The sequence below is a fragment of the Drosophila obscura genome, unplaced genomic scaffold (assembly GCF_018151105.1).
Source record: "Drosophila obscura isolate BZ-5 IFL unplaced genomic scaffold, ASM1815110v1 contig_25, whole genome shotgun sequence".
NCBI classification, from domain to species: Eukaryota; Metazoa; Arthropoda; class Insecta; order Diptera; family Drosophilidae; genus Drosophila; species Drosophila obscura.
The window spans coordinates 505474-517539 of record NW_024542812.1 but is presented as its reverse complement, the minus strand read 5'-3'; the positions used below and the strand labels follow the sequence as shown (position 1 = coordinate 517539).

The 12066-nt window shown below is 50.8% G+C and overlaps 3 protein-coding genes across 3 annotated transcripts; all 3 read left to right on the top strand.

The window, feature by feature from the left end:
• The first annotated feature begins 259 nt into the window (after nucleotides 1-259).
• Nucleotides 260-4078, top strand: LOC111077695 (endoplasmic reticulum metallopeptidase 1-like). Its single transcript, XM_022372066.2, has 11 exons — nucleotides 260-543; nucleotides 612-1137; nucleotides 1194-1368; nucleotides 1427-1511; nucleotides 1750-1870; nucleotides 1932-2086; nucleotides 2153-2536; nucleotides 2599-2779; nucleotides 2836-3164; nucleotides 3229-3729; nucleotides 3784-4078. The coding sequence occupies exons 1-11, from the start codon at nucleotides 523-525 to the stop codon at nucleotides 3949-3951; spliced, it is 2646 nt and encodes an 881-aa protein (XP_022227758.2). The 5' UTR covers nucleotides 260-522; the 3' UTR covers nucleotides 3952-4078.
• A 202-nt stretch (nucleotides 4079-4280) lies between these two features.
• LOC111077694 (endoplasmic reticulum metallopeptidase 1) lies at nucleotides 4281-8076 on the top strand. The gene is made up of 12 exons (XM_022372065.2): nucleotides 4281-4442; nucleotides 4514-5024; nucleotides 5086-5260; nucleotides 5313-5397; nucleotides 5459-5579; nucleotides 5631-5785; nucleotides 5843-6226; nucleotides 6281-6461; nucleotides 6521-6705; nucleotides 6782-6925; nucleotides 6986-7489; nucleotides 7550-8076. The coding sequence occupies exons 1-12, from the start codon at nucleotides 4413-4415 to the stop codon at nucleotides 7721-7723; spliced, it is 2649 nt and encodes an 882-aa protein (XP_022227757.2). The 5' UTR covers nucleotides 4281-4412; the 3' UTR covers nucleotides 7724-8076.
• A 93-nt stretch (nucleotides 8077-8169) lies between these two features.
• Nucleotides 8170-11705, top strand: LOC111077696 (endoplasmic reticulum metallopeptidase 1-like). The gene is made up of 12 exons (XM_022372067.2): nucleotides 8170-8289; nucleotides 8355-8871; nucleotides 8929-9103; nucleotides 9162-9246; nucleotides 9384-9504; nucleotides 9579-9733; nucleotides 9801-10184; nucleotides 10239-10419; nucleotides 10483-10667; nucleotides 10732-10875; nucleotides 10932-11435; nucleotides 11507-11705. Exons 1-12 carry the CDS (start codon nucleotides 8269-8271, stop codon nucleotides 11672-11674), a joined length of 2640 nt encoding a protein of 879 aa, XP_022227759.2. The 5' UTR covers nucleotides 8170-8268; the 3' UTR covers nucleotides 11675-11705.
• Nucleotides 11706-12066: the final 361 nt, after the last annotated feature.

The window sequence follows — 12066 nt, the reverse complement described above, 5'->3', positions numbered from 1 at the left end:
GACTCAGTCCATTCAACTCGGCCAACTCAGCCTCTGTACATGGCGGGAGGAATCTATAATGCTTTGTTGCCTCAATAAGGGGATGTACTGAGGTAGCGAGAGGTGTACAAAACTTAATAAACACAGCAACCGTCTGGAGACATAAAGATAGCGACTGCCATGTGCAGCATGTGGCCATTGGACACAAAAAAGCGTGCCAAATAATCATTCCTTAACTTTACCGATTTTGAAGCGTTGTAAAGATTGGCCGGGCATGGCGGGGCAGGGCATAAATCTGCCATTATTTAGATATCACATTCCCCCAAGGAAAACTATGGGGGTTGGACACATCCGTCGTTAGTATTGAGCGATAAATTGCATGTAGGAACCGATTTATCTTTATGGGATTCAAAGTGCGAATCACTGCTGATAATATCCCTGGAGCTCCAACCTCAGGGGCCCAAGGCAGACATATTCAGTCTTCCGACGACTGGACAAAGACATTGTTAGACCATACCAAGCTCTCGCCAAGGACGCAACGACATGAAGCTACCCAGCGGGAAGGTATGTTTAAATGTGTGAATGGAGTCCTCATTGCTTTTCATTTATTTAACTGGCAATATTTTATGTAGGACTCCAGCAAATCCAAACCTCAGTCTGATGTCAGTCTCATCCGGTTGTTGTCACAGGAAAAGCAGCTAAAATCAAGGCTGCCCTGGTACTATGCACCCTCGTTCCTGCTCCTTTGGGTGGCGCTCTTCTATGCTGTGGTGATCCCGCTTTACCATCGGCTGCCAGACGCCATTAGCATAGAGCAGGAGTCCCTTAAGCCCGGCGAGTTTGTGTCAGAGAGAGCGCAGAGATGGCTCTACAAATACGATCGCATTGGACCCAAAGTCGTCGGCAGTGTGGCGAATGAGGTGACAACGGTTGGCTTTCTCGTAGATGCAGTGGAAGATATTCGAACGGAAATGCGCGCCAATCTGTACGATCTGGAGATTGATGTTCAGGCCCCATCAGGCGCCTACATGCACTGGCAAATGGTGAATATGTACCAGGGAGTCCAGAACGTGGTGGTCAAGCTGACCACAAAGAGCTCCAACAGCACAGCGTACCTTCTCGTGAACAGTCACTTCGACTCGAAGCCAAGCAGTCCGGGTAAGTGATTCACCTGCCCTTCTATGAAGTGATCTTCTATGGGCAAATGCGAACAGGTTCCGGCGACGATGGCACCATGGTGGTGGTCATGCTGGAGGTGCTGCGCCAAATGGCCATATCGGAGACGCCCTTCGAACATCCCATTGTATTCCTGTTCAACGGCGCCGAGGAGAATCCCCTGGAAGCCTCTCATGGCTTCATCACCGAACACAAGTGGGCGTCCAACTGCAAGTAAGTGCCGATGGAATCACAACTGGGCTTCGCGGCTAAAGAGAGTCTTTTTCTATAGGGCCCTGGTCAACTTGGAAGTAGCTGGCAGCGGGGGACGTGATCTGCTTTTCCAGAGCGGACCAAATAACCCATGGCTAATGAAGGTACACAAAAATATGTTTTATCTCGCATGTACATACATACATGTGTACATAGACGTATGAGAACACGAGGCAATGACCAAAGCTATTGGCAGTTTATTAGCATTGTAAACAGTCATTGCCACAGTCGTCTGGATAGCCAAACGCTTGATTGCCGCAATTCAGTTGCAGGATAAAAGTGTGCCGAAAAGTTACATGGCTAATTGTCGTTTTGTTTTGTTTTTTTTTTTTGTCGTTTTAGTACTACAACCAAAATGCCAAGCATCCGTTTGCCACTACCATGGCCGAGGAGATCTTTCAGTCGGGCATGCTTCCCTCGGACACAGACTTTCGAATCTTTCGGGACTATGGCCAGGTGCCGGGTAAGCCTCACAATCTGCATATGCACTCAACCGATTGCAAACGCCACTTTATCTTTGATAGGTCTGGATATTGCTCAAATCAGCAATGGTTATGTATACCACACGGAATTTGACAACTTTAAGGCGGTGCCCGGTGATTCCCTTCAAAATTCTGGCGACAATGCACTCGCCCTAGTGCGCGCCTTTGCCAACGCCAGCGAAATGCATAACCCAGAGGTGACTGATCTATTTTTGAACTATATACTTGAGTGCAGTCCATCCATCAATGTCATTTAATTGCAGGAACACAGCGAAGGGCATTCCGTGTTCTTCGACTTTCTGGGCCTCTTCTTTATATATTACACGGAGACCACTGGCAAAATCCTGAACTGCGTCATTGCCGTGATCAGCCTGGTGCTGGTGGCAGTTTCCCTGTGGAGAATGGCCCGCGTGTCTGAGGCGACAATGTGTCGAATTGTGATTTGGTTTGCCATCATTCTGGGGCTCCATGTGGTGGGATTCTTTCTCAGCCTTGGCTTGCCCCTCCTAATGGGCGTGCTGTTCGATGCCGGGGATCAGTCGTTGACGTACTTCAGCAACAACTGGCTGGTGATTGGCCTGTACATCTGTCCGGCTATAATTGGCCAGGTGCTCCCCTTGTCCCTCTACTACACACTGAAACCAAACGTAAGTTTGCGCAGATCGAGCTGTTCAGGAGAGGCGAACTAACGCGGAATTTCTCCCAACAGGATAAAATAAGCCACCCGAACCACCTGCACATGAGTCTGCATGCCCACTGTGTACTCCTCGCCCTGATCGCCATCATTCTCACGGCCATCAGTCTGAGGACGCCCTACTTGTGCATGCTCTCGCTGCTCTTCTATGCCGCTGCGCTCTTGATCAATCTGCTGAGCACCCTGCACGACCGTGGTAAGTATCCCGTCGAGACCTGTCTTCCGCTCTCTAACTTTCTGACTCCTTCGAAGGCTACTACTGGGTGCTGATTGTGCAGGTGCTGCAGCTGCTGCCGTTCTTTTACTTCTGCCACCTGTTCTACATGTTCCTCGTTGTCTTCTTTCCCATGCTGGGGCGCTTCGGGAACTCCACTAATCCCGATCTCCTTGTAGCGGCGCTCTGTGCCATGGGCACATTCTTTGCCATGGGCTTTGTGGCGCCTCTGATAAACATGTTCCGCTGGCCGAAGCTCATACTGCTCGGCCTGGGCGTCGTCACGTTTATATTCAGCATGATTGCTGTCTCGGAAGTGGGTTTTCCCTACCGCGCCAAGACCAGCGTTATGCGGCTGCACTTTTTGGTAAGTCAGAAGCGTTTGCCTGTAATCGATCAAAGTCTCATGTTCCATGTCCATGTTCCTGCAGCACGTTCGTCGCATCTTCTACGAATACGATGGCTCCGTGAGCCTCAACGACTCCGGCTACTACTTTGACTTCCAGGATCGTCGTCTCTATTATCCGCTGGAGGACTCCTCGCTTAATCTCACAGGTTTGGTCAGCACGGAGTCTGACTGCAGCAAGTATCTGATGTGCGGCGTGCCGTGCTTCAATCATCGCTGGTGCACGACCCGCTCCAGCAGTCATTGGCTGCCCCGCGAGGAGCCCGTTGCCATACCAGGTGCCACATCGCTGCAGCTCTTGAGCAAAACCGTTCTAGACTCGGGCACCACCGTTCGATACTCATTCGAGCTGTCCGGTCCGCCACATATGAGCCTGTACATACAGCCCCTGGATGGGGTCACAGTGGAGGACTGGTCCTTCATTCGGAACATGCTGGACGAACCCCAAAAATACTCGGCGCCATATCATATATTCTTCGCCTATGGCAAGGACAGCAGCCCGCTGAAGTTCCACATTGATTTTGCGGTGAGTTGGGGGACTATTTTGTTTGTTTTGATTTTTATTTTGAATATTTAACAGAAATCCTCTGGCGACTTTGATGTGCCTGTCTTTGAGCTGGGATTTTCGGCGCACTTTGTCAGCTATGACTTTGATCGTGATGCAGCTGGCCTGAAATTTATTTCTGACATTCCGAAGTTTGCTCATCCCATGGAGTGGCCAACGTTATTCGAACGCTACTTGTTCTAAGTCCCTGAAACTATTGTGATTGTCTCTTATTTCGTTATATGCTCTAACTAGTTAGATATTAGGCTAATAGATTTTATGTAGTTCAAGATTTTAGAAATATTCCCAAGTAAAGGAAACAAAACTCTAAGGCAGAGTGTGGAAAAGTCGATCATTACTTTGTTCTCTCCCAAACGAAATGGCTCGCTCTCTCGCGTTTTCTCTCTCTCTCTCTGTTTCTCTCTTGATTGAAGATTTAGTGATTAGATTTGCAGCAAACATTAGAAGCGCATTTCGATTTGGAATCGCTGATAAATCTACCACCACTTGGGCCAATCTATGGGAACTTGTTGTTTGCCAAAGAGTTTGCCGTTGGCTTCGTTACAGAGCGAACAGAAGCAGTGCGCCCCCCACGACAACATTCAGTTTCGAAACACGCGGACATCGGCAAGGTTCGGCCTTGCTGCGGAGAGTTTTGCAGAAGAATGGAATCGAAAGCCGTAGGAACTGATAATGTGAGTGCATGCATATATTTATACATTTCTTGGATGTGCATTAATCATCATAACATAATTTTACTTTACAGGGGAACTACTCGGGCACAGTACTCTACAATGTGCTGTCCAAGGAAAGGGCACTCAGATGGAGACTCGCCTGGTACTATGCCGTGGCCTTCCTGCTGCTCTGGGTGGCACTCTTCTACGCTGTCGTTGTGCCGCTCTTCCACCGTCTGCCGGATAGAATAACCCTTGCACAGGAGTCCCTCAAGCCCGGCCAATTTGTGGCGGAGAGAGCGCAGAATATGCTCTACCACTTCGATCGCATTGGACCCAAAGTGGTTGGCAGTGTGGCGAACGAGGTGACAACGGTTGCCTTTCTCGTAGATGCACTGGAAAATGTTCGCAGGGATATGCGCAGCGATCTCTACGAGCTGGAAGTGGATGTGCAACAGCCAGCGGGGGCCTTTACAATTGGAACTATGACCAGCATGTATCGGGGCATCCACAATGTGGTTGTCAAGCTCAGCACGAAGAGCTCCATAAGTTCATCGTATCTCCTGCTCAACAGTCACTTTGACTCGAAGCCAAGCAGTCCAGGTGAGCAATTCATCGTTTCGTTTATGGCGTCCATCAAGCCGATAGTAACACACTCGAACAGGTTCCGGCGACGATGGCACCATGGTGGTGGTCATGCTGGAGGTGCTGCGCCAAATGGCCACATCGGAGACGCCCTTCGAACATCCCATTGTATTCCTGTTCAACGGCGCCGAGGAGAATCCCCTGCAGGGCTCTCATGGCTTCATCACCCAACACAAGTGGGCGCCCAACTGCAAGTGAGTATAAAAGCTGCCGATCTGAAAGCTTTACTGAATTGCTTGCCGTCAGGGCCGTCATCAACCTGGAAGTGGCTGGCAGTGGGGGGCGTGATCTGCTGTTTCAGAGCGGACCCAACCATCCCTGGCTAATGCAGGTAATCTTTCCATTGATTTTGATTAATAGAACGATAAGTCATATCTGATTTATGATTTCAGTACTACAAAAGTCACGCCAAGCATCCGTTTGCCACCACCATGGCCGAGGAGATCTTTCAGTTTGGAATGCTGCCCTCCGACACTGACTTTCGAATCTTTCGGGACTATGGCCAGGTGCCGGGTGAGTTGCTGCCCTTGCTGTCTTTATTTATCACTCATTTCGTGTTTGAAGGTCTGGATATTGCACAAATTGACAACGGTTATGTCTACCACACTGTCTTTGACAACTTTGCGGCCGTTCCAGGGCGATCCGTGCAGAGCACCGGTGAAAATGTCCTCGCACTGGTACGGGCCTTTGCCAATGCCAGCGAAATGTACCACACAGAGGTAGGTCATTGACACTTAACCAAATCTTATAGCTAATTTATCCACAATTTATACTAGGAGCATAGCAAAGGACATTCCGTCTTCTTTGACTTTTTGGGTCTCTTTTTTGTGTGCTACACCGAGACCACTGGCATAATCCTGAACTGCGTCATTGCCGTGATCAGCCTGGTGCTGGTGGGAGTTTCCCTGTGGAGAATGGCCCGCGTGTCTGAGGTGACAGCTGGTCAGATATCCATTTGGTTCGGCATCATTCTGGGGCTCCATGTGGTGGGTTTCGCGCTCTGCCTGGGCCTGCCCCTGCTCATGGCCGTGCTGTTCGATGCCGGGGATCGGTCGTTGACGTACTTCAGCAACAACTGGCTGGTGATTGGCCTCTACGTGTGCCCGGCAGTCATTGGTCTGGTGCTCCCCCTCACCCTCTACTACACACTCAAGCCAAATGTAAGCAGAAAGCATATCAGTGGAGCTTTGTCTAACCATCTCAATGCCTTGCAGGGACAGTTGAGCCACGCCTACCATCTGCACATCAGTTTGCACGCTCATTGCGTGATCCTGGCGCTCTTGGCCATCGCCTTGACTGCAATAGGCCTGCGTATACCATACCTGTGCATGATTTCGATGTTTTTCTATGCTGCCGCCCTGCTGATCAATCTGCTGGGCTGCTTACATGAGCGCGGTAAGCTCTCGGCAGCGAGATCTATCAACTTATTGCTTAAGTGTTTGTCTTATTTGCAGGGTACTACTGGGTATTGACTGTGCAAATTCTGCAGCTCATGCCGTTCGTGTACTTCTGCTACCTTTTCTATACATTCCTCGTGGTCTTCTTTCCAATGATGGGCAGAAATCGCGACTCCGTCAATCCCGACATGCTCATTGCCTTGATCTGTGCTCTGGGAACCTTTTTTGCTCTGGGATTTGTGGTAAGGAACGCCTTTGGCATTCGGTCAGTGCCAGCAGCCAGCAGCCACACCCTCACTTTTGTTCTTTTCTGTCAAGGTTCCCCTGATAAACATGTTCCGCTGGTCCACTCTCGTGCTGGTTGGCCTGGGAGTTGTCACCTTTGTATTCAGCATGATCGCTGTCTCGGAAGTTGGGTTTCCCTACCGCCCCAAGACCAGTGTGATGCGAGTGAACTTCCTGGTACTGCGATTGCACTCGTATCTGCGGATCTCTCAGTTTTATATGCTCTTTTTTTGATAGCACACTCGTCGCATCTTCTACGAATACGATGGCTCCGTGAGTGTAAATGATTCTGGCTACTACTTCGACTATCAGGACAGGCGAGCACTGCGCCCCCTCCGCGATTCATCCGTCAATTTGACTGGGCTAACGTCCGTGGAGCCGTACTGCGACAGGTACGTAGTGTGTGGCATGCCCTGCTTCTGGAGCAGCTGGTGCAGAGCTCTGTCCAGCGCTGCCTGGCTGCCACGCGACCAGGAAGTCATACCAGCCGGCAACTTGGCGTTGGAGCTCTTGGATAAATCAGCTATTGGGCGGGGAGGAACCGTGAGGTACGCATTCGAGCTGGTGGGACCGCCGCACATGAGTCTGTTTATACGACCGCTTGAAGGGGTCGTTATCGAGGACTGGTCCTTCATCAGAAACATGCTGGACGAGCCGGAGAAGTACACGGCGCCCTATCAAATATACTTCTCATACGGCAGCACGGATATTGCGCCCATAAAGTTTCACATCGACTTGGCGGTGCGTAGAGTTTATTTATATTTATAAGATGGATGAAGGCTATAAACGTTTCGATTGCAGACATCCGATGGAGATCGGGCTCTCGATGCACCGATCTTCGAGCTGGGAGTTGTGGGCCACTACGTTAGCTACGATTACCAGCGGGACGCAGACAGCTTGAAGTTCGTGGCGGATTTCCCAGACTTTGTTCATGTCATGGAGTGGCCGGCATTATTTAAGCGATATATATACTGAAATCTTGGAGATCTTTATAGGCGTAGATACTAGATTATGCATTATTATTTATTGTGTCTTCCCCCAGACGCCTGGAGTCGCGACTGAGATAAGAATTATCGGCATTAATATAACAAGCGAGCGTCAAGTGTCAAGCGTCACTCTCATCGGACTTTTGGCTGCTGCCAGTGGATGATGACTAAGCGGTTAATCGCTGCTCTCGTGCCTCGGATTCTCTGGCTATTTTGAAGTTGGGGCTGTAAACATCCTCCAATTAAGATACCCCGAACGGGCATGGGCACTGGCACATGCACAAGCCGCCTGTGTGAGGTGCGCCTTAAGACACAGTGGCCAGCAGATCCATATCTTGAAGCAATACACGACCGACCCTATCTTTATGGCCTTTTGGGGGTTTTGGGGGTAAGCTTCAAGCCGATCTGCCCGCGCCTCAGACGTTCAGTTATGCGACGGCCGGACGTCGAAAGGGTTTGTTCCACTTGGCTCCCATCAGCAATCTCTCGCTCTCGCTCTCGCTCTCGCTCTCTCTCTCTCTCTCTGCATAAATAATGGAAAAAAAGACTGATAAAGTGAGTATTGAATCTTCGGATTCGGAAAGATTGAACTGATTAACTTAGGAGCGCCGCCCTATCAGGACAGCTCCTGCGACATTGCGCTCGTGAAACTTCTCTCGGGGCCAGCCGGAAGCTCACGCAGACGCAGACTGCCCTGGTACTATGCGCCCTCCTTTCTGCTCCTTTGGGTGGCGCTCTTCTATGCCATTGTGATCCCGCTCTACAACCGACTGCCAGACAGAGTGACTGTGGCCGACGAGGCCGACAAGCCCGGACAGTTTGTGGCGGAGCGAGCCCAGCGGCAGCTGCTCGACTTCGATCGCATCGGACCCAAGGTCGTCGGCAGCATTGCCAATGAGGTGACAACGGTCGCCTTTCTGGTGAACGAAGCGGAAAAGATTCGTGCCGAAATGCGCAGCGATCTGTACGAGCTGGAGGTGGATGTCCAATCGCCGTCGGGCGGCTACGTATTCGTCGACATGGTGAACATGTATCAGGGCATCCAGAATGTGGTCGTGAAGCTGAGCGCCAAGAGCTCCCCGAGCGAATCCTATCTCCTGCTCAACAGTCACTTCGACTCGAAGCCAAGCAGTCCGGGTAAGTGATTCACCTGCCCCTTCTGTGAAGTGATCTTCTATGGGCAATTGCGAACAGGTTCCGGCGACGATGGCACCATGGTGGTGGTCATGCTGGAGGTGCTGCGCCAAATGGCCATATCGGAGACGCCCTTCGAACATCCCATTGTATTCCTGTTCAACGGCGCCGAGGAGAATCCCCTGCAGGGCTCTCACGGCTTCATCACCTATCACGAGTGGGCCAAGAACGTCAAGTGAGCATTGCTGGATGAAAGCAACCCCACAATATCTTTACCGAGTCGTTTACTGCAGGGCATTCATCAACCTGGAAGTGGGCGGCAGTGGGGGGCGTGATCTGCTGTTCCAGAGCGGACCCAACCACCCGTGGCTGATGAAGGTGAGGCATAAATATATTTTTCGGACAAATGCTTATGGCAGGCCACAAAAATTCCGTTTTGGTGCCAATTTTATTGCCTATTTTATGGCCAATTCGTGAAATGTCGGAACGTTGAAAGGTTTGCTTCTTCTCCTCAGTACTACAGGCAGCATGCCTTGCACCCCTTTGCCACCACCATGGCTGAGGAGATCTTCCAGAGTGGAATTTTGCCCTCTGATTCAGATTTTCGAATTTTCCGGGACTTTGGAGGTGTTCCCGGTGAGTAACTGAGTCACATACATATCCCAAAGACATATGCCAATCTATAACTTGCGATCCGTGTCTTGCCTCAGGCCTCGACATTGCCCAAGTGGACAACGGATACGTGTACCACACCGTCTTCGACACCTTCGAGGCCGTTCCCGGACGCTCTGTGCAGAACACCGGCGAAAACATCCTAGCCCTGGTGCGCGCCTTCACCAATGCCACCGAGATGAACAACCCAGAGGTGGGCTACAACTCAATTATGCCCCCATCTGTGGAGCCGAATAACAATCGTCCCTTTTCATCTGCAGGAATACGAGGAGGGACATGCCGTCTTCTTTGACTTTTTGGGTCTCTTTTTTGTGTATTACACCGAGACCACTGGCATAATCCTGAACTGCGTCATTGCCGTGATCAGCCTGCTGCTGGTGGGAGTTTCCCTGTGGAGAATGGCCCGCGTGTCTGAGGTGACAGCTGGTCAGATATCCATTTGGTTCGGCATCATTCTGGGGCTCCATGTGGTGGGTTTCGCGCTCTGCCTGGGCCTGCCCCTGCTCATGGCCGTGCTGTTCGATGCCGGGGATCGGTCGTTGACGTACTTCAGCAACAACTGGCTGGTGATTGGCCTCTACGTGTGCCCGGCAGTCATTGGTCTGGTGCTCCCCCTCACCCTCTACTACACACTCAAGCCAAATGTGAGCAGAAAGCATATCAGTGGAGCTTTGTCTAACCATCTCAATGCCTTGCAGGGACAGTTGAGCCACGCCTACCATCTGCACATCAGTTTGCACGCTCATTGCGTGATCCTGGCCTTCTTGGCCATCATCCTGACCGCCGTTAGCCTGCGCACTCCGTACCTGTGCATGATGTCGATGATGTTCTACTCGGCCGCGCTGCTGGTGAACCTGTTGAGTACTCTGCATGAGCGTGGTGAGTGCTGATCGATGATGGATATGCCGTGGGTCTGCGCGGACTAATGCGATACTTCTGCAGGCTACTACTGGGCCATTACCGTGCAGAGTCTGCAGCTGCTGCCGTTCTGCTACTTGTGCTATCTGTTCTACACCTTCCTGGTGATATTCTTTCCTGTTTTGGGCCGCAATAACAGCGGCACCAATCCCGATCTGATCATCGCCCTTTTCTGTGCGCTGTGCACCTTCTTTGCCCTGGGCTTTGTGGTGAGTGCGAAGCTTTCCGCTTGGGCGAAATACATCTGCATGTCTATCGCAACACAAATCACAGGTACAATTGATCAACATGTTCCGCTGGCCCAAGCTCATATTGCTCGGCCTGGGCGTGGTCACCTTCATATTCTGCATGATCGCTGTCTCGGATGTTGGGTTTCCCTACCGCCCCAAGACCAATGTGATGCGGGTGAACTTCCTGGTACGTAGGACATGTTAATAGACTGCCAGAGTCTCATAGTTTCATGGATTTTGCAGCACACACGCCGCATCTTCTATGAGTTCGATGGCTCCGTGAGTCACAGCGATTCTGGCTATTACTTCGACTATCAGGACCGGCGAGAGCTGACTCCGCTGAAGGACTCCACCGTCAATCTAACCGGTCTGGCCCGCGTGGAGCCCGACTGCGACAAGTACGTGATGTGCGGCATCCCGTGCTTCTACTACAGCTGGTGCAGTCAGCGCACGCGGGCGGGCTGGCTGCCCCGCGAGACGGAAGTGGTTATGCCCGGGGTGGAGCTTAAGTTTGAGCTGCTGGGCAGGACGGTCTCAGAGTCGGGCCGAACGGTGCGTTTCGACTACGAACTGTCGGGGCCGCCACACATGAATGTGTTTGTCCAGCCGCTGGGCGGGGCAAAGGTTGAGGACTGGTCCTTTGTCCGAACGATGCTGGACGAACCGGAAGAGTTCTCGGCACCGTACCAGATATTCTTCTCCTACGGAAAGGACGACACGCCATTGAAATTTTACATCGAATTATCGGTGGGTTTGCGGGCTCAAAGAGTATTCAAAATTATTCAAATTAATTTGATTTATATTTCAATTAATTGCAGAAATCCGATGGAGATTTTGATGGTCCCACCCTCGAGCTGGGGATTGTGGGTCACTACGTGAGCTACGATTATGCGAGGGATGCAGAGGCTTCGCAGTTCATCAAAGACTTTCCCGACTATGTCCATGTCATGGAGTGGCCATCGATATTTAAGCGTTATATATACTAGAATTACTATAGCTATAAGTGAGCCCATACCCATACCCCCATACCCATACCCATAGCATCGAAACATATCACAATAAATCGCGAAGCGATCCATAACCTGCCCGAAACTGGCCACGAAAAGTGTTCCCCTTTCTTCGTATCTTGATTTAGAGAGTATAAAACCGATAAATGTATACTAATAGCCATGATATACATATGTACCCACAAGGTACAGTTTATGAACATGGCTCGCAGCAGTGCTCGCAGAAAATAAATCAATGAGTTCGACTTTAGCCCTCGAAAGATTATAAAATCTATATGCTCGTGTGCCGTGCCATAAATATCGGTCAGGGGGGGTGCACGTGTACGGCACACGGTACTCGGTACTCGGTACTCCGTACTCAGCCCAGCAAA

Excerpts from the sequence above, each read along its gene's own strand:
- LOC111077695 (XM_022372066.2), top strand. The coding sequence starts at position 523 with ATGAAGCTACCCAGCGGGAAG. Across the intron at positions 544-611 it reads TGAAGCTACCCAGCGGGAAG|GACTCCAGCAAATCCAAACC; the intron begins GTATGTTTAAAT and ends TATTTTATGTAG. Across the intron at positions 1,138-1,193 it reads CTCGAAGCCAAGCAGTCCGG|GTTCCGGCGACGATGGCACC; the intron begins GTAAGTGATTCA and ends AAATGCGAACAG.
- LOC111077696 (XM_022372067.2), top strand. The coding sequence starts at position 8,269 with ATGGAAAAAAAGACTGATAAA. Across the intron at positions 8,290-8,354 it reads TGGAAAAAAAGACTGATAAA|GACAGCTCCTGCGACATTGC; the intron begins GTGAGTATTGAA and ends CCGCCCTATCAG. Across the intron at positions 9,104-9,161 it reads GAGTGGGCCAAGAACGTCAA|GGCATTCATCAACCTGGAAG; the intron begins GTGAGCATTGCT and ends CGTTTACTGCAG.
- LOC111077694 (XM_022372065.2), top strand. The coding sequence starts at position 4,413 with ATGGAATCGAAAGCCGTAGGAACTGATAAT. Across the intron at positions 4,443-4,513 it reads AAGCCGTAGGAACTGATAAT|GGGAACTACTCGGGCACAGT; the intron begins GTGAGTGCATGC and ends TTTACTTTACAG. Across the intron at positions 7,490-7,549 it reads AGTTTCACATCGACTTGGCG|ACATCCGATGGAGATCGGGC; the intron begins GTGCGTAGAGTT and ends TTTCGATTGCAG.